At 36.1% G+C, this 19662-nt stretch overlaps 1 protein-coding gene across 1 annotated transcript; it reads left to right on the top strand.

Moving 5' to 3' along the window:
- The first annotated feature begins 475 nt into the window (after nucleotides 1-475).
- LOC129574974 (helix-loop-helix protein delilah) lies at nucleotides 476-13613 on the top strand. The gene is made up of 2 exons (XM_055457709.1): nucleotides 476-3848; nucleotides 10952-13613. The coding sequence occupies exons 1-2, from the start codon at nucleotides 3846-3848 to the stop codon at nucleotides 12206-12208; spliced, it is 1260 nt and encodes a 419-aa protein (XP_055313684.1). The 5' UTR covers nucleotides 476-3845; the 3' UTR covers nucleotides 12209-13613.
- Nucleotides 13614-19662: the final 6049 nt, after the last annotated feature.

Genomic DNA, 19662 nt, shown 5'->3' with positions numbered 1-19662 from the left:
CGTCGTGATTTTGTGGTTTTCATTAAGCGTCGATGCGTTTGGTGACGCAAAATATTTAAAAAAAAACACAGCACACAATGATTTCGCTTCTCACGATATTTTTCGAAACAATGTATGTCAATAAGCTCATAATATAAAACTTCATAATTACACAGAAAACGGCAATTTCACGGCGACTCCGCCGTTCAGCGTGCACAGTGAAATCGATTTCATTAGCTCTTCATTGCCAGACAGAGAGATGAACGGGAAAAGAAGGTGGGCAATTTTTGACTGCCAACTAGGTAATGTTTTATTCAAAATGAGTGCGTACGAAATTATGTGCTATTGAAATTATGCGAATAAAATTTGAATTTTTCGAAAGGTACGGCTAATTAATTTGTATAATGCGTAGCCAATAAAAGAGTCTAAATCAACAGCTTAAAAATCCATGTATGAACCGATTGAAGAAACTACCATCATGGATTTGCTTCAAATCAATTTCACTAATTTAAAGAGGATTAAATCCAAAGCAAATGTGAACTAAAACCAACATCATCAACCACTGCCGTTTCCAATGAAAAAGTGCAATGCAATGGTTCACATAATGAAACAATGATTGCGCTGTAATTTATCAAAGCCAAACTCATTTATCATTGGTGAAGTTGGTTGTCGCATTCGGTTTTGCCCCACACGTACGACCAGAGGTGATCGATTGGATCGTACAGCTCGTTGCCGCCGCTTAACCGTGTTTATCGATAATTTTCATTAGCTGAACTTTACAGAAACTCACAGCTTGGCATAGAGAAACTCTCATGAAAAAAATGCTCGGTCGGGCACTTATCTCCACCTCATTGTGCCACCACTCTTTTCTCGTTTGGATTGTGCTTACAGCTCGAAACGATTGGTGTGGATACGTTCGATCTCGACAGCATTGTGCACTGGACTACATTCGAATCGCAACAGCAACGTCCAATTCAACTGGTAATATCATAACTTAAAAACCATAGTCAATTTCATGTGAGACATTTCCCCACGTATTCCACACAATCGATCCGTCGATCTAACTCTCTTGCACGCATGGTACGTTGAATGCGGTGTTCATCGTTTGATTCGCTCTTTCCACGGTCGCATCGCTGTATGATTCGCTTCCAGTGAGTCAACTGAAGGGGGAATGTAAAATGTTTATAACACGTTCGAAGGCTTGCTTTACCGTGTTTCCACGTTAATCGAAACCTATTTCTGAGCGATCTCAGTGTGTCCGCGCCTTGTGCATGCATTCCCATCACCATAGCATACCGAACACTGTGTGCTGTGTGCGTGTATGTTATTTTGTAAAGAAACAACAATTCCATTCTCCGTCGCACTGCGATCAAGATCGAATTTCAATTTCGAGCGCCATAGGCTTGAGAGTTGTGTGTAGCGCTCATTTTTCTCAGTTCGTCTGATGCTCTTCGCACATTTGGTCGAATTTTTTGGTACGTTCTGTGCACGAACGCGTTGGTTTCTTCATCGAAATAAATTGATAGTTTTTTTTTTCTGAATTGTTATTAAAATATCAAAGTGAAGGCGTCTTCTGTGTCTACCACAAAGACAACGATCCTCGGTAACCAAGTGAACAAAAACCGATTATTTTTCGACGACGAAAAAAAAACAATCAAAAGACTAAAGACCGTAAAATATCGAATAAAATTATTCCCATTCAAAAGATTTGGATAAAAAACAGAAAAAAAGTCCACGAATTGAGTCAAACGTTTTATTTGAAGTGGTGACAATAATATTTGAACTCATTGGCTGCTTCACCATTTTTGGACAGTTTAGTGAATTTTGTGATGTGATTTGGTGCGCGGGCGTCATTTTTGGTCAATGAGAAAAAAAAGGTCATAATTTATGCGCGAAAAGAAAGAAGATTAGCAGCGACTCAGCGACAACTGAAAAAAAAGAACTCCAAAAAGCCAGAAAAATTGTTTTGTCGTCATTAAATTTTGTTGTTGTGCGCTTTCCAATTTTGGTCTTATTGACAACAGAAGAAATAGATATTTCAAAGTGGCAAAGAGACAGACACAGTGATTCGTGTTTCAGAATCCACGAGAAAAAAAAACGAACCACTCTTCACGGATCATCAAAAGAACACTGACTCTTTAATGCATTTAAATGTGATAAATAGAGACGATAAGGACAAGAACAACACGAAACATATTATTTGCGTGGCAAAAACAAAAGAAAAAAGTGTTGGAAAATAAAACAAAATAGTGACAACAGTTTAAGTCATCGTGTCAGCTGAGTAGCTACAAAATAGATTGCCACACCGATTCTATTTTCATCGAAGTCGACAAAGAACACACACAAACAGCAGAAAGAGAAAAAAGAATTACCAGCGACAAGGAATAAAGGCAAATAGACAGTGTGTGTCTCTCTTGCTGACTTGATTTGTTCGTCCTTGCTTAATCAAGCGAACCGGTTGCCATATAAACGAAAAGTGCATGTTCGTCGTTATGACTACATTTTTTCACAGCCCATAAAAACGCATAAAATAGCTGAGTGAAGCAACCGAGAGCACAAACTGAAGAATTAGCCCCAACAAATCGATCAGAGATCCGCGAATACCTTAAAGGAATGAACAGAAACTATTCAATGTATGTTTGATATGGACATTTTTGTGTTTCGTCTCTTTTTTTTCTGCTGTTCGTATCGTTTCATTCCCGCGTTTCGTTATCATTTCTGCGATTGCATATTTTTGCGGCGGCCTGGTAACTGTAGTGAGACTCTTTGAATTTGAATGCATTTGTGGAAAAGGGGAAAAAAGCAGCAACAAATCGAAAAACGGTAGTTCGTAGTCATCTAAAAGGCATGTACTACAACAAACGGCAGTAGCAATACTTGAAATCGAGCATCATCCGAAGCAGCAGCAGCAACGGTAGTGGAACTTTTTTTCCGCTCTTCAATCTCTATCTCGCTCGTAATATCGTCCATCTCGGGGATTTGAAGTGTAACAAGCACCAAGAATTTTCGTTCCTTTTGATGCTGTCGTACTGTGTGCTACTCGATGTCTATTTACTTTGTTTCTGTTCTTGTTTGTCGTTTGCATGCGCAACCAATGCTAAAACGGACAAGTGATATAAATATGGTGATCATAAATTAAAAACGACTTGTGGTAGACGAGTTCTTTTGAATTTTGCAGTGCAAGAGACTTTTGCGACAGGCCGAACGTGTACGAGTGAGCACGGTGTACAGAAGATTGCGGCAAGCGGGTGCATGTACAAGTGAATTCTCGTGAAAAATTGCCAACGCACACACACAAACACACAAATAGACACATTTCTTATGCTAGTTTTGTGTGTTATCTTTCTATTTAATAGTGCAAATTGAACATGATTTTTGCAATTGCCGTCTCTATTTCTGTACGTGTCGTTTTTTACCACCGTGGACTCTAAACTCATTCACAACAAAACTGTTGGAATCAAAGAAGGGAAAACTGTTTTTCTGCTGTTTTTCTTCTTCATCTAAAAACCAAGAACGACTAGACTCAAAACATTTGAGAGAACATCGACGAAATTACGACAGTCACATAAAAAAAAGTGCATCAAATACGTCTCGTTAATTAAAAAGAACACTTGAGAAGCAACAAAAAAGAGACACTTGAACAGACGTTGATTTAGAAAATTCGCGTAAAAAACACGCGAGAGAATCAGTTTTTTGCGGACGATTTTCATGAAGCGATTGGCGTAAATTGCGTGAGTCAGAAACGACAACGACAAACAGCATTATTCATTCAGAGTAAATTTCATCCGCGTTTTTGTGATCCACGTCCAGAAAGAATTCAACGAGCTAAGGTTTCGAACGCGATTGGCCAGTAATTGAATAAACAAATGGTTTGTTTGTGATTTTATTTTACTCATTTTTTTTTCGTTTTCATGTTCATTTACCACATTATTGTTGCAAAACTTTAATCAAAATCAGCTTCAAATTGCTGGTTGTTGATTTTTTGCGAGAACCATCAACTTTGCACAGCGCAGCAAATATTATTTTTCAAAGTACCGATAAATAAAAGTAACCATTGCCAATTTTCCTATTCGAAAAGTGGCCATTTTCGTGGTGACCTTTTTCTCTCTCAAATTGAATTTACATCAAAACGAAGATGAGAAAATACAATAAATTCTTGATCGCATATCAAAAATGAAGGGAAAAAAGTGAACACTGCCCAGCGGCCACATTCACATAACGATCGTACTGCGAACCGTCGAGAATTGTTCATTTTTGACGATTTTATAATGAATATGTGCGCTTGTCTTTTACCATTCAAAACATGCAGCCCCACTGCACTCTTGAGTCCGTTTCATTTCTTTCGTATGTTTGTTGGTTCATTTGACGATTTTATTCATGTGTTTCACTTTTTTTCGGAATATTTTTCTTTGTAATTGTTTTGTGATTTGTGACGTGTTTTTGTGTAAACGAATTATGCGCTTTAAATGCAGCCGTCAGGCATACCGTTGTCTGAGATATTTCATAAACAATTTGCAACTCATAAGCACCGTTTGCATTCATGCAATTGAATAGACACATCTGATGCATGCTACGAATTATTGTGTGCAGAAAACAAATGCTATCAATCGCGAGAACAAGGCTCGTACACACACACACACACATCTCGAGCGTAAAAATACTTTGATCAAACCACAGAGATCTTCCGAGTCAGAACATTTTACGAAAATTAAGTTTTTGGCATTCGCTGCGATATGCATTCAGTTCAGTCTTTGTGTATGCAAAAACAGGGCGCTAGAAAATTCGTAAAAGAATTGTAGCGCCAGTGGACAATTTATAGGCCTGACATTGATTTTAAGCCATGTGAAACATGTTTTTCATCTACAATTGAATTAGAAACGAAATTGAGAATTATTTCGAGTGAACAACTGTGCGGCATTTGTAGCTGAGCTTTAAAATGATGAAACATGGCTGCAGGTTATTTTATAGTTTACATATGTTGTGCATATGTGCAACTCAATTTTGAGGTGGCCGTGTGTCGCCGTAGCATGACAAAAGTGTATTTTAGCACAATCGTTACAAACTCTTTAGAATGTTGTTGCTTTTTTTATTTCATTTCTTAATTGCGCTATTCATCCGGTGTTTGGAAGTAATTTTGCAACCCATAAACAGTTCAATAAAAAAAAATGGAAAAACTGAGAGAGCGCTTTGCGTTTGCCACAAACATTTCAAATGCGTCGGCCATAAAATCGTATTTATGTCATCGTCTAATGTAAAAATAGCCATTTTAATTGAATTGGTTTCATGGCAACTTACCTCATTACACTTTCTTTCGCATATACTAACCTGAACGTATAACCTGAAATGCCGCCGCGTCAACTTTAAAAAAGATGATCAATCACTTAATAGTGCTTTTGAGCCAATTTTCATGATAAATGAAGAAGAAACATTCAAACGAATCGAAAATGAAGATCGTCTCATCATCATCAGCAGCAGCAGCAGCAGCATCACCAGAAAACAGCACATGCTATCTGGTGTGCGCTCGCCTCACTCACTACACGTTCGCTACAATTTGTTTTATTTTTGTCCATACGAGGATTCCACTTTCATCTCTTTTGTACGCAGAACACATTCATTTGTGACGTGTGCAGTTCGTGCGCTGTGCAAAGGGCCTCTATTGCTTCCAAACAGCCGAAAAAAAATGTCATCGTTATTTCATCCAAAAATAAACACGGATCGTGTCGTGAACGTTTTGGTTTGACTAAAAACGCACGTGTGCACATCAAACGTTTAAATATAGCGCTGATTTTTACAATTTTTCGGTTGCTCAACTCGGAGAAAAAGAGAAACCGACCAAAAAAATATATATATATAACAACAAATGTTACCCGAAAAGCGTGAGCCAAAGGGAATGAAGTGTGTTGTTGTTTTTCGTTCTTTTTTCGCTTGTAAGCGAACATTTGTTCATTGAATGGGTTACGATGGAGTTTCATAATACGAATTGCGTGCAGCTCCGAAAAAAAAACGTTAATTAATTTGTTCCAAGCGATGCGTTGATAGTTTTTGGTCTGGAATGAGAGACGGCGACATTGTTTCACGTTGTTTCGATATGAGAAACCAAAAAATTTATCAAAATTTGAAACGAATAAATTTTCTCAAATTCCGATATAAATATTCTCGAAACGGGCGAACAAAGCTATAAAATGAATTTTAATTTCCGATAAATCAAAAATTATCAATTTGAGCGAGCAGAGAGAGAGAGAGAGAGAGAGAGAGAGAGAGAGAGAGAGCAAGAGAAATACCCAAAAAAAAACCATTAAAATTGGTTAATTTAATTATGAAAATAGAGAATAAAAACCAAATGATCCGTGAAAACAGTGAATTGCCGCACCAACGAAAAAAAAACAAGACAAAAAAGCAACAATCATCAAAGCGACGCAATCGAAACAGAAGAATTTATCATTGGTACACCCAGAGGCAGTCGTTTTCTCATTACCAAGATAACCTTTTTCTCAGCAAATGGCGGGAAAAAGACAATCATTTTCATCATTTTCATTTGATATTCAATAAATTTTATTAATTAATTGAGACAATTCAAATAGAATGCCCGCCAGAACACCCAGTGCATGCTAGATGCAGTAGTCCGTATCGAATTCAATGAATGCAGTTGAAAATTATGCAGAGACGAGAGCGAGAGAAAGATCAGGCGCAAGCAGGCCGAAACAAAGGAATATGAAATGAATCGTGGCGCACATGTCATTACTGAATATTGCATACGGAATTTTTCGCTGAGCCGTTCAATTTAAGGCATTTTCCATATAATTTTATTCGTTCATTCATTTGTGGAGTTTGAATCGATTTCGTGTGTGTGTGTGCCTCTCTCTCTCTCTCTGCATCAAATCGTATTCAAATCAATAAATCGAAAATGGAATAAATTCTCCATATTCAATCGATCTCATTTCGGCTCATTTTCTATTGAAGTTGTGCTAGCGTCGATTAGATTATTAAGCCATCGATACACAACAATAAAAATAACAACAACAGCAGCAAACCTCAAACTCATTGCTATTACGTTGAATGAGGAAAAAAACGGCGAAGAGTAGTAGCGGCGCAACTAGAATCAATTAGATTGGCTAGAAAACAACGACGAGAATCGTTTGAACAAGCCTCCGTGTAATTCGTCGTCGCTGCTTGTTCCCTCTCTCTCTCTCCCTGCCTCTCTTTGTATTTGTAATGCGTATGTTATTATTTATGCGCAGCATGAATGGGATCGATTTATTAAATTTAAATATTCAATAACCGTGAAATTGTTCATTATCGTTTTATGTTCTCGATGCCTATTCTGTGTTGCCTATTGTCGTTCTTTGGCTTTTGTTGTTGAAATGCCCAACTTTTTTTTATTGGCCTATTCAATTGTTCTGTGAGTGTATGTGTATGTGTTTTGATGAGAACAGAGGCGTTCGGCGGGCAGATTTGATCGTAAAATTGTGACTCGTGTCAAGCAGCAAGCATATAAATAAAAAGTTTTTTTGCGAAAACATTTAATAATAAAAATAAATCTCTTCCTCTCGCTCCTGCACTCTCCTTGAATGTGGAGTGGGAATGAGAGAAAATCACAGCAAAGTTCTGAAGATTGCAAAGCAATCAAAATATGATTTAGTGCGTTCTTTTGTATTTATTTCGCTTTTTCATTCATTTACTCGATGATATCGTTGCAAAGAAAAAACAAGACGCTGAAAAGAGATGAAAAAAAAGCCAAGAGTGTTTTCACTTGGAGTTTTTATTATTGATTTATGTTTGCCGCCTTTTTATTTACAATCAGAGCAAAAACGGCATTGAGCAGCATAAAATGTGGAGAAGAGAAAAAAAAGCGTATGTGGAATGGGCATTTGTGTTTGCAAAAAAAAAGTAATAAGTAAACAGAGAATTGCAAGAGACTGTCTTCCCTTCGGTTTGTATTAACCAAATCGTTTAATCTCGAGTGTTGAGATGGTTGTTGAGTGCGCTAGCCATGCTCGCTATTCATACACCATAAATTAAACCGCATAAACCTCAATTTGCATTTTTCTTCATTCTTAACAGCGAGCCCATTTCGGTAGATTTCTTTTCTGCGCTCGCGCTGCTTCGCCAAAATACGGTAATTTCATAATGCAGTTTATCCGATGCTACCGTTTAATATTGAACGAATGAATGAATGAAAAAAAGTAGCCTCAATAAATAGAGCAATGCGCTTGATGATCTCTTGTGAATAATGAAGAGGTGTGGCACAAGGCGAATGACTTTTTACAAGTTCACTGAAACAAATTACACTCAAAAGAAGAAAAACAACGAATCCATAAAGAAATCAACTCCAATCTATTTCGATCGAAATGAAACGAAACAAAAATCAACAAAGAAACAATTTCAGTTTAAATTGCCACTATTATGGCTACTTCTTAACTTCTGTCACAGTTAAAAATCGAAAACTTCTGTTCACATGCAGTGAATCGTTTCAATCACACCACTCCCAAATTGTTGGCTCTTTGGGAGCCAGTGCGTCTTCCGAATTTATTGAAATGCATCAAATCAAATGTTGATGTATCACATCCGCAGCAATTAAATATAGATCTCCAAAATGATACCTTGTTTTTCAAATGGGTCTTCCTACTTGTCGGATGTTTTTTTTCTTTGTTTTTCCGTACTAAATGCTGCCGCCTTCATCACTATCAGCGTTTATAAATGAGTGACAATCATGAGATCAATTTAATTAAGTGAACGAAGAAGGCGAAAACAGCAACAACGAAAAACCTGAAATCGGAGACAAATTTGTACAACATGCGTTCCTTGATCGTTCTCTGTCTCTATTGCGTCGGGGAATCGTGTAAATTGTGTAACTATGCAAATGTTCACCATTTCCATTTCCGTGGTGATAATTCGAAATGGATCCAAAACTGAATCCCCAATCAATTCCAGATCATAAATGACTTTTGATAAAATTAAAACGAGAAAATAATTAGATACCGATAGCTGTGTGTCGCATTTCAAACTGGAAAAATATCTAAATGATTTTATTTGGCACTGATTTGAAGAAAATAATCAAGAAAAAACGAAGTCATATTCTCATCACATCCAGTGTTCATCAGCCGATTGACATTCTTTCTCATTTATATTACTATCGGGAGCATTACTCGTGAGTAAAATATTCATAATGGCTATAAAATTGAAATGTAACGAACGCCGTCGTCGGCGCTTATCAACAAGTCTCATCACATTTTTATTCCGGTGTTAATGATATCACAGCATTCTCCGGGGTCGTGTGATTCCGATATACAGACACATGAAGCTTAAAAGCCGCTTGAAATTGTTTAGGATAACATTACAATCGAGAAGATATGTGTTTATCCCACCTTCCAACTTACTACTTACTAATTGAGAGAGCCCAGTTGTTGTCTTAATTGAATAAAATTACGATCTCTCGTCAACACAGCGCTGCGATTGTGCTTGCATTATTATTATTCGCCGATATCAACGTCAAATGCTGCGCTGTGTCACACGAACTGTGTTTTAATGAAAACTGCAATTAAAAGCCATTACAACGGGTCGCCGATGATATGAAAACTATATCTGGAAAAAAAAAATTAACGCGACAATAAAATGCGAAAACGTTTAAATTATTTACTTTCTTTGTTGCATCTCGAACTGGGTTTTGTGCATAAAAAAAAACAAACAAACAAACAGCAACAACCGCAAAAAATGGTCTGTGCTACTCAATAGATGCGAGAATTAATTGGTTATATTTCAAATGTTTACGAGCAACGGTTAAGGAATCGAGTTCGTTTCGACATGAATTTGAAAGTATTCCGTTTTTTTTTATTGACAACACCGAAACGCATCAAACAATCCAAGTTGTCACATAACATCGGCTGGTTTATTTAACAATTTCGTTATGGTATCAGTAAATCACATGTGACGATTGCACATTAAACAGACTTTGTTGCAAGCGCATGCTGTATAATTGGCACTAAACATTTGCTGTTGCCATTTTTTTCCTTCTTGTTTGCTATGCTGTTTATTGCACTAGGCTTTCATTCGCATACACACTCTCATTCACACGAGAGAGAGATGAATCGTTGCTTGTTTAGACTTCAAAATTAGTCACTTTAATTGGGATTTACGTGTGAAGAACGCACGAAAATTGCATAGAACCTATCGTATAGTACGTTGCAGTGTGAGTCATTTGGTAATTTAGAAACTAAGCTAAATGAAAACCAAGAGAAAACATAAATATTCTGACGCACACAGCAGAAGAAGAACATTTGCATCGTGCGCGCTGATTTCATAACCAAGATAAATCGAGAAGGTGTAAAATAGACCGCGAAAATGCACATTCGCTCTATGTGCAGTGCACAAACACACAGAACAGATAGTTTCACCGGTTAAATGGTGCTCATCATCCCGGTTTTGTGAATGTGTGTGTGTATTTCTGGTCGTACAAACTGTAACTGATCTCTCGCTACATCATTATTTCATTTAAATTAGCGAACAAAAGCAAATAAAATTGTAATTGATGTGATAATTTTCCACTCGCATTCATGTGCAAATGTCGACGTGATTTTTGTTTCCTTTTCTTCTTCCTATTCATTTCTTCGGTCGGCTTTTAATTCGCATCTCTGTTCAATTCGCGCTGTTATTTGCTGTAAGGCAGGACCTTTGGCACAATATTAATAGCATAATAAATTCTATTTCTGGTGTTTGACAAGTCACACCCTTTGAACACAGTTCCTTCATTAAGCCGTTGTGTGTGTATATCTGGTAAAATCTTATGCAACGCCGTAAGAACGTGATCATTCAGTAAAATGTGCACAATCGCAATTCACAATGTTAAATGAATGAATCATAAAAATCCATCCTTTTCCACAAAAAAATTAGCATAATTTTAGTACTCGCTGTGTATTGTACACACAATCTTTAATTTTCTCTCGTTTTTTTTCTCTCTTCTCTTTATTCATTTCAGATCAATTCATACAAATACCATCAATACCAATTCCACCATCATCCACAGCACTCGATTGTGCATCACACAAAGACAAACACAACGATGGGCAAAATGAAGCATAATTCAAAATCACAAGCCATATCGGTGACCGAAATTGCCGATCAACCCAATGAAAAGTATTCGTTGCGGCAACGACAAAAACGTTCTACACGAAATACCAACAAACAAACCGAAAATAGTACAAAAACAACCGAACAATCGAACGCGGCCGATCAATCGATGGATCCGGCAACAGCAACACCACAAACATCAACACAACAAACGAAAAGTAATAATAAAAAAAGTGCGGCAAAAGCAAAATCCAAACAAAAGGCAGCACCATTAAGTAAATATCGACGAAAAACGGCAAATGCCCGTGAACGGATTCGAATGCGTGAAATAAACAGTGCATTCGAACATCTTCGTCAATGTGTACCGGTGTCATTTGGTGACAATAACCCGACTCAATGCAATGAGAAATTAACAAAAATCACCACACTTCGCATGGCCATGAAATACATTAGCACACTCAACGACATCCTCAACTCATCCGAAACGGACTGCGATACAACACTATTGAATAATATCATTAACAAGAGCACAATGCAACCAGCGCCAACGAGCAGCACGTACATGAATAATAACAATGACAGTATGGCTATAAATAATAATACCGCTGATGTGGAGACGAAAACGGTTTCGGGTAAAAGTAAGCGAAAATCGAAAAAATCGACGGCAACCACCACCACCAAGGCCAATAAAACCATAAGCAAACGAAAAACAACAAAAACAAAAGCAACTACAAAGGCGGCGAGTAAAATGACGCAGAAAAATTCAGCGAAAAAGGCACAAATGTATGAGCCAATGCCGAATAACATCAGCACTTTGTGTCTAACACCACCATCATCCGCAACAGATAGTCCAATTGATTTAGGTTTAATGCTCGAATCGGATGGAGAATCATTGCATTTGTCTGAACCATGCCTAAGTCCACCGCTGTCCTCAACACAATCCACAAAACCGTTCATCAGCACAATGCTTTCACCTCCACCGTCGATGACAATGTCGAGTGGCCTCGACATCGGGCTATTCCTTGACTCGGACACAGATTCATTGCATTTCCCCGAACCATGTCTCAGCCCATTGGACGGTGGATTCGATGCATTCAGCCCATTTGGTGATTTATTGAATCCAGGCTTCCCCGAACATTCATCGCTTGACATTTACTTAACCTAGATTTATAGCTCCCGAAAATTATCGTATATTTTAAGATTTTTTTTTAGTGTAAATTCAGACAAACCAGACATTATTATTTAAGTGTAAATCATTCCTGCGAAACCCAATTATTTCTCATGTGTCATATTACTTTAAGGCGAAGAGGTGCTATTTTCCTATACACTGTAAAGTTTGTTTTTAAACGTTATTCAATTTCGTGCGAATTTCTTCTTTTCTGTTTCGGTTAAGTGGAACGACAATATGAGTAGATGTTTATTGTCGGTAGATTAAACGATAAGAGTGTAGCTGTTAAGCTGAAGGGGAGAATTTCCGGTGCAAACAAATAAAAAATGTGCAAACTTTTCAACGGTGTGAAACAACGTGTTGAACAGGAAATGTTTTGTCATCTGATCTTTGACGATAGAAACCAGATTTATAGATTTTGTATAATTTGTAGTCGACTACAAGACGCCAGTTGAGATATATTTATTCATAAATTTATATGCGTTTTCTTTATTTTTATGTCGGATTGTTTTCTTTTTTTATTGTCTAGGGACTTCATATTCTGATTCAGAATGTCTCAATAACTATTTCTGGATTAATTGATTCGAAAGACATTTATACTCGAAACAGCAGAAGAAATCGCTCGTTTTGTGGACCATTACTCGTAAACTATTACGGCTATAAATTGAGTGTAAAATATTTTTGTTCGCTTTTTATATGCGCCTGGTTAAAATTAAAATGTCTTTGGAATACATTATTTGACATGATATACATTTCGGGAAATTTGTTCACAATTTTCGACAATATTTCAAATGCCACGTAATAAATTTGTTTGTTTTTTTCGGTGCTTTCGGGTAAATGACCCATTTTAAAAATAAAATCATTCACTCGCTTCACTTCAGCTACTGATGTTGAGCGAGTAAAATGCAAATCGTGATGCTCTCTATACACGGTCTCTCGTCCACACGGACGACACACAGAACCATCGTCGAAAAGAACATTACGTACATAAAAGCCTCAAGTGGAGTAGCTCGTAAATTCTATCTCGTGTGCATTTGCTTAGGACATATATATTATCGTAACGTTAAATTATTACTGCACACACAAAAACAATATACATTTTGAAATGCATACAATTTCGCAATATTTAGTTGGATATTATATTTACCATATTTATGTGCTGAAACTTAATTAAATGCTCGGATTTTTAAGAAGAAGAAGAAGAAAGAACAACATCATACTACACACATATCGTTGTACTTTAATTGTTTGTATTAGTTTTTAAGTGGTGTGATGTTTACGAAGCAGAACTTCTGCTAAGAATAAGGCCCTTTTTTTTCAATGAAATCGAGATTGTTTTTTTCTTTTCTTTTTTTCTGCATATTTTTACGGAATAAATTTTCAATGATTTTTTTTCTCAAAACATTTCTCGTTTTTTTCTTGATGTGTAGTCTATTGGCAAGAAGGAACAATGCAGTTGCTTCAAATGGAACTTTTGGATGAGTCAAGTGCATAATAGTAATAAAATTTAATTTCATGCACAATGCACTCGGCGATAAACCTATTGATTGATTTCAGTTGGAATTGCTTCTGTTGATGCGCTCGCATCGATTATATATTCAATTAAATAAAGTGCACATTGAAATTAACGTCGATTGCAATCGCGTACAATATCTTTGAATTGTGCTACCGCTTCATGACGAACAGATATAAATTCCACAGTTTATGATTTCTCTCCAGTTAATTGAAACGTCTTTGTGGCATTGTGATTCCAATAAAAATTTTGTTTCAAAAAGAAAACCACACAAATGATGATTCGATTGATTTGCGAGTAGATGCTGAAAGAGTATTGCATAATATTTCTTAGATCATAATAGTTTTTTTTAGATCATAGCTCCATCACACTCACACTTTATTTGAATGCTAGCGTTTTAAACATCATGTAGTAAGTAAAGACCGTTCTTAGCAACTGCAATCGATTCAAAATAGAAAATGAATAAGAATTGATTCTCGTTAAATTTTCGACTATTTCTATCTTACTGTACAAAATGTTTCCGAATTCAAAACCGCTACACTGAACCCATGATAATAAAGCGGTTTTTGCGTATTCCCCAATCAATAGAGTGAAATACTTTTGCAAATCTATCGGAAGAGATTGCCAATTGGATTCAAACAAACAATTAGCCATTTAACCATAACAATCGGTAGCCAATTTCTCGAAAAAGTAGTTAACGAACAGATTTGCGGCACTAGTTAAAAATCCCACTGAGAGTATACCAACATTGATGTCGATGTGTTTCGCCTCCTGAAAATTGCAATTTCATTTAAAATGGAAACTTATTAAAATTTATATTCTTGATGTTCTAAATGGAACTATTGCAAGCTGACAGCATATTGCCGCATCGTATTTCGTTGAACCGCTAAAAATAGCACTTGAATCAAGTTTATTACCAGATATAATTGAAAAATGACAGAGGCGAGAAAAAGCATGCCACAAATCAATTGAATCAGTATGTAGGAGCTGTATAAGTTTGCCGTTTCATACCTATAAATTAACAACTTTTTAAACAATAGAAAAAAACATTTGTTAAATAAATTTACCCAATTTATTTTTATTTTTTTTATTTTTTTTTATTTAGTTGAGTTATGAAATTGAACTAGTTCATTATTATGGTAAGGTATGCTATCAGGATGATTCAATTTGATTAGCGAACGTCGGAATTCGTCGTAAAATACTCTATGATGCAAACACATCGATATGAACAACAGCAGAAGTGTTCGATTGACAAAAAAAGTAAAATTGTCCAGCAGAATTGACGAAAAGTATCTCGGCGATATAAACAAGCGGCGTTTGACTACCCCATGGCAAAATATATAAATATTTAAAACGAAGATAATTTTGTCCAAAATAAATAGAGGCTTTTGTGTCGGAAACTAATGAAGGTAAGTGAGAAATGAGAATTGTAATAACACTTACGCAATACTATACGGATAATACAAGTAATTTGCATCAAAATGACCACTCCGAATCAAACCAATTAAATAGGAAACCGAGCACATTATTACAGTAACAACCGCAAATCCAAATGAATAATATTTGCAATATGTCTCCCAAATCCAAACGCATTGATCGTTAGTTTCTCTAAGATGTTGGTTGAAGTCATCGTTTGCATCTAAATTTTAATCAAATATTTCAAATATACTTCAACAAACCTGTTTTCATTTTCATTTTCAAATGAAAATTCCGCCAAAGAATTTGATACAAGCCTTACTTGTTTGACAAATCTCGTATAAACCATCGAAAATTAATTTTAAATCTATGGCGAACAAAGAATGTAATGATGACGGAATAAGTAGCGGATGAAAATGCGACGATCCAAGCACTTGACACTATCACGAATATGATCGAACTTAAAGTGAATTGAATCAGTGTCTTTAATTTTCCACCATTTGCATCAGCAGGAAATATACCGATCCACGTCAAGATATGACGGCTCGTTTCTAATGGTTTTCTTCTTGAATTCATTTTGAAAAAAGCGTTTGGTGCAAACAATCCGAAATGGCTAACAATTGATATTGATGATAATTTTTCAAGCCCAACTTTTATACGTAGTAAATTTTTTTGTTATTTTATTGCAATCCATTCGGTTGGTGTTGACTGAATATGACAAAAAGCGAAATGTAAATCCTTAAAAAGAGATTTGAATCTAAATTTAGACTGAAATCTCTATATCAAGACGTTCACTTTCCACTATAATTAAGCAGCGCCGTTCAAAATGACTCACTTACAACGAAAACTTTTCCTTCGAAAAAGTTTGAAATAATCAAATGATTTGTATCATACAATCTCGAATAATGTGTTAATCCGTCTGATTCAAAGTTTTTATTTGTTCTGATAAGTTCAATACGGTGGTAAGAGTTCCAAATTAAAAAACACATTACGTTTGAAAGATTTAAAAAGATTTATCGTCGGATCTTTGTAATAAAGGTAAAGTTCGATGTTCAAAAAACAAATTCTATTTGTTTCACCATAAAATTGGATGGAAACATAAACAATTTATATTGTAGACGGTTATTGCACTTGAAATGGCTTAATTTTAGGTTTGCTAGTCTGTGCTTCTCTTATGGTGACTTTCGAAATATTGTACTATTAATTATTTAAAATACTCACTGTTTATGTTTCGGCGCACTGTTGTACTTATGTGTTAACATGACAAAGTATGACTTTTTTTTAATGTAGTACGTAAACGTCTTTTCTGAATAGTCAGTCATATTTCATGAGCTAAACTCAATATTCTGAAGTGTTCATCTTAATTACGCAATTTGTTACTATGACAAATCGCAATAAAATAAATTCCAATAAACTACATCGACATCCCAATCTCATGGCATGAGGTCATTCTTGTGATTCAATTACTACGAATGCATTTGATGTGGTTTTAAGTCATTTTTTCTCTCAATTACTCGGTATTTTTCCTTGATGCGGCAAAAGGAATGTCAGTTGGACAAATAAGGCAAACTAATACAATCAATGCAACTGACTTCAAATGTGTACAGTGTTTGTGTAACCTTTTTCATGGCGTTTGAATCAGTCAAATCAAAATACAATGTAAAATTCACGTTGTAAATCAAAACTTCTTTTGTTCGAAATAATTGCACGGAGTCAACGCTTAGTATCTTACTAAACTGCGGTTCTTATTAGACGAAAATGAAGTCAGAGATACATAATTCAAAATTATTACACCTCAAGCGGTGTTAATTGAACCATTAATCGTTTCGGTATTCAAAAACAAGTGCCGTCCAACTGAGGTGGCGTCAGTGACGGTACTTTTCAACATCTTGCCAGTGCCTGTCTTTCGATCGAATCCATTTTCCATTTTTGATCCATATTTCAAAAGCGAAAGCAACAGGAGATTGACTAATGTATCTGCATGCATTGAATCGGAACCAGTTCGTTGTCGTCGGCGCGCTTACATACAGAGTTCAAAAGGTTTCCACCCAAATGAATTGCGTTTAAATCCATTCGATTATAATATTTTTGGAGCCACTTCACTGCATGTTCCATTGAAAATGCGGCCTGTGGAAATATCAACAGTGGGTTAAAATTCAAATTATTCATGATAAATATTTTCGGTGTGTGTGTGTGTTTTTCTCCTGGTAAAATTGAAAAGAAAGAGAATATCAATTACAAAAATGTTGATTTCGTGAGCTTGTGCTCACTCACATCTACATGAAATACAACCGATGTTCTGTAGCACGTTCGATGGAACTGCGCATGCATAATATCTTGATGATTCTTTTATCGGCGTTTACTGTTTGCTCACAACGATCAAGCGAAAGAAAAAGAAGAAAACAAATACTGAGTGAAAAAAAATGCCGAAAAGTAAAATATTAAACCATATCAATATTTCACCTGAAAACGAGAGAGAGAGAGAGAACGGATTGTGTGTGTGCTTGCGTGTGTGTGTGTGTCTCTACCATGCAGTCTTTCACTTCGATAATCAGAGTGTTTTGATCGGGAAACGTCTTATTAATACGAACGCATGCGGGTCAAGTTAAATATGTATGGATTAAATATTCTGTTTGTTCCGTCCGCTTTCTATAAATCAATGTGCAATGAACATGCGTGCGCTGTGCGCATTGAGAGTTTGAGAGCCACATTTAATCTGACAGGCGTACTGATCGAGAATGCAGTCAAAACATACAACAGCAAAATTAAAACGGAAAAATCGTCAGAAAACCAACGAAAAAAAAACCAAAAGGAAAACAGACAGAAGAAGAAAAAAACGCCGTCATATAAAGAAACTGTTCTTCATGTTCGCTGCGGATTTAAATGTAACAATGTGGAGCATGGGCTTATGCGCCGCATTCAGGTAGTAGTATAATCATAAAATGAATGACAAAATCTTCGAAAAGGAAGCCCAATAAAATGAATGAATCATACAATTAAATCTATCTTCAGTTGATGCTCTTTTGGTTTCGGAATACGACGCGAACGGTGTGCAACTTAAACTTTCTTTGTTTTGAGAAATCGATACACGAATCGTCTAATATTCGTATGGATTTTCGAAAGGATTAACTCATGTTTCGGATGTTGTAAACGAGCGTGTTAATTTGGGCTTTATGTGGTTCTTCAATGGCCCAAAACTGTCATGTTCATTTGCATTTCGGTTTCGATAACGAGTTTTGGACAAAAAAAAAACGGTTTCGATCCATGCGATTAGTATGTTTGACTTGAAAAAGATTGAAACTGATCTGAAACGTCGTTATCAAATACGATGGCAAATCACACTACCGAATGCACATTATCCATGCATTTGACCAAAACACATATCATGTCCAGTGTGGATCTGATTTTATCAATCTATTTCACGTTCTCATTATAAAATGAGCACCACAGCAGAAATTAGAAAATTTATTGTGTTTTCGTATTTATTTTTAATCATCCGTTCGAAAGTAGTCATGATTGCCATAAATCACCATGGATTTGAGAGTTAATTAAAATCGTGGCCAGTCACATTCATCTCATGGTCCGGGCAGCGACAGAGATAGAGAGGGAGAAAATTCATTTTTAATTATCCGCTTTTGGTAAATAAATTTGTTTGTTTGGTCTTTTCGAAAGGTGTTACAGAATTTATGAGGCGAAAATTTATTCCGATTGTCATTTTTTCCATATCATAATGACGATCAAATCGTCTTCAATTGGAAACATTTGAATGTGATTAATTTTTTCTCTTTGTATAATTTGCCGTTTGAAATTTTACCGCTATCGCGTACGCAACGATTTATCACTCGGTTGGAGACGATTCATCGTGGTTCGCCCTTGATCGAAATGACACTTGAAATCTCCAAAATATTACGGTTGAATGAGCAATTTATTGAAATCCCAAACGAAATGATTAAAAATAATTTGTTAGTTTTCATTTGATCTGTTGCGTCTGTGTCCAACTGAGAGCACGATCGGAAGCTTCTAAGCCTCGGCGGTATGCGTTCATTTTTACAAATAAATATATATGACATTTTCTAGCAATAAGATATCGATTAGATGATACAGAAAATATCCGTTGATTGGCCACTTTATCAAAGTCAATACCGTTTCTTTTGTCATCATCGATGGGGCCGGCTGCATGATACATTAGCGCAAATACTGTTGCTCAATGTGATGTGAACGATACCGAAGTTCAAATGATTAATTTTCACAAAACACTCATATTGTCATATGGAAGGAGCTCTCATTGCATTCTCTTTCTCTTACTCTGTCTCTTTTCCTCTTTTGCTCACTCGCTCTCCCGCACGACGAACCTGAATATAATTTAATAATGTTGTTGTGGTCATTGTTCGCATATAAATATTCCATCTAAATTAGCTCTTTGTGTCTCTGTGTACATGGTTGCAGTTTTTTCGGCCACAAAAAGCCACCGTTTTCACCATTCAAATAGTCTTAAAATTTCTCACGGTCTCTGCATCGACAG

Source organism: Sitodiplosis mosellana, unplaced genomic scaffold (genome assembly GCF_009176505.1).
Source record: "Sitodiplosis mosellana isolate CC-2019 unplaced genomic scaffold, AAFC_SMos_1.0 Smas_scaffold_1, whole genome shotgun sequence".
In the NCBI taxonomy this organism is placed as follows: domain Eukaryota; kingdom Metazoa; phylum Arthropoda; class Insecta; order Diptera; family Cecidomyiidae; genus Sitodiplosis; species Sitodiplosis mosellana.
Note: the sequence above shows the minus strand (reverse complement) of the source record. Positions and strands in the feature narration are given on the sequence as shown.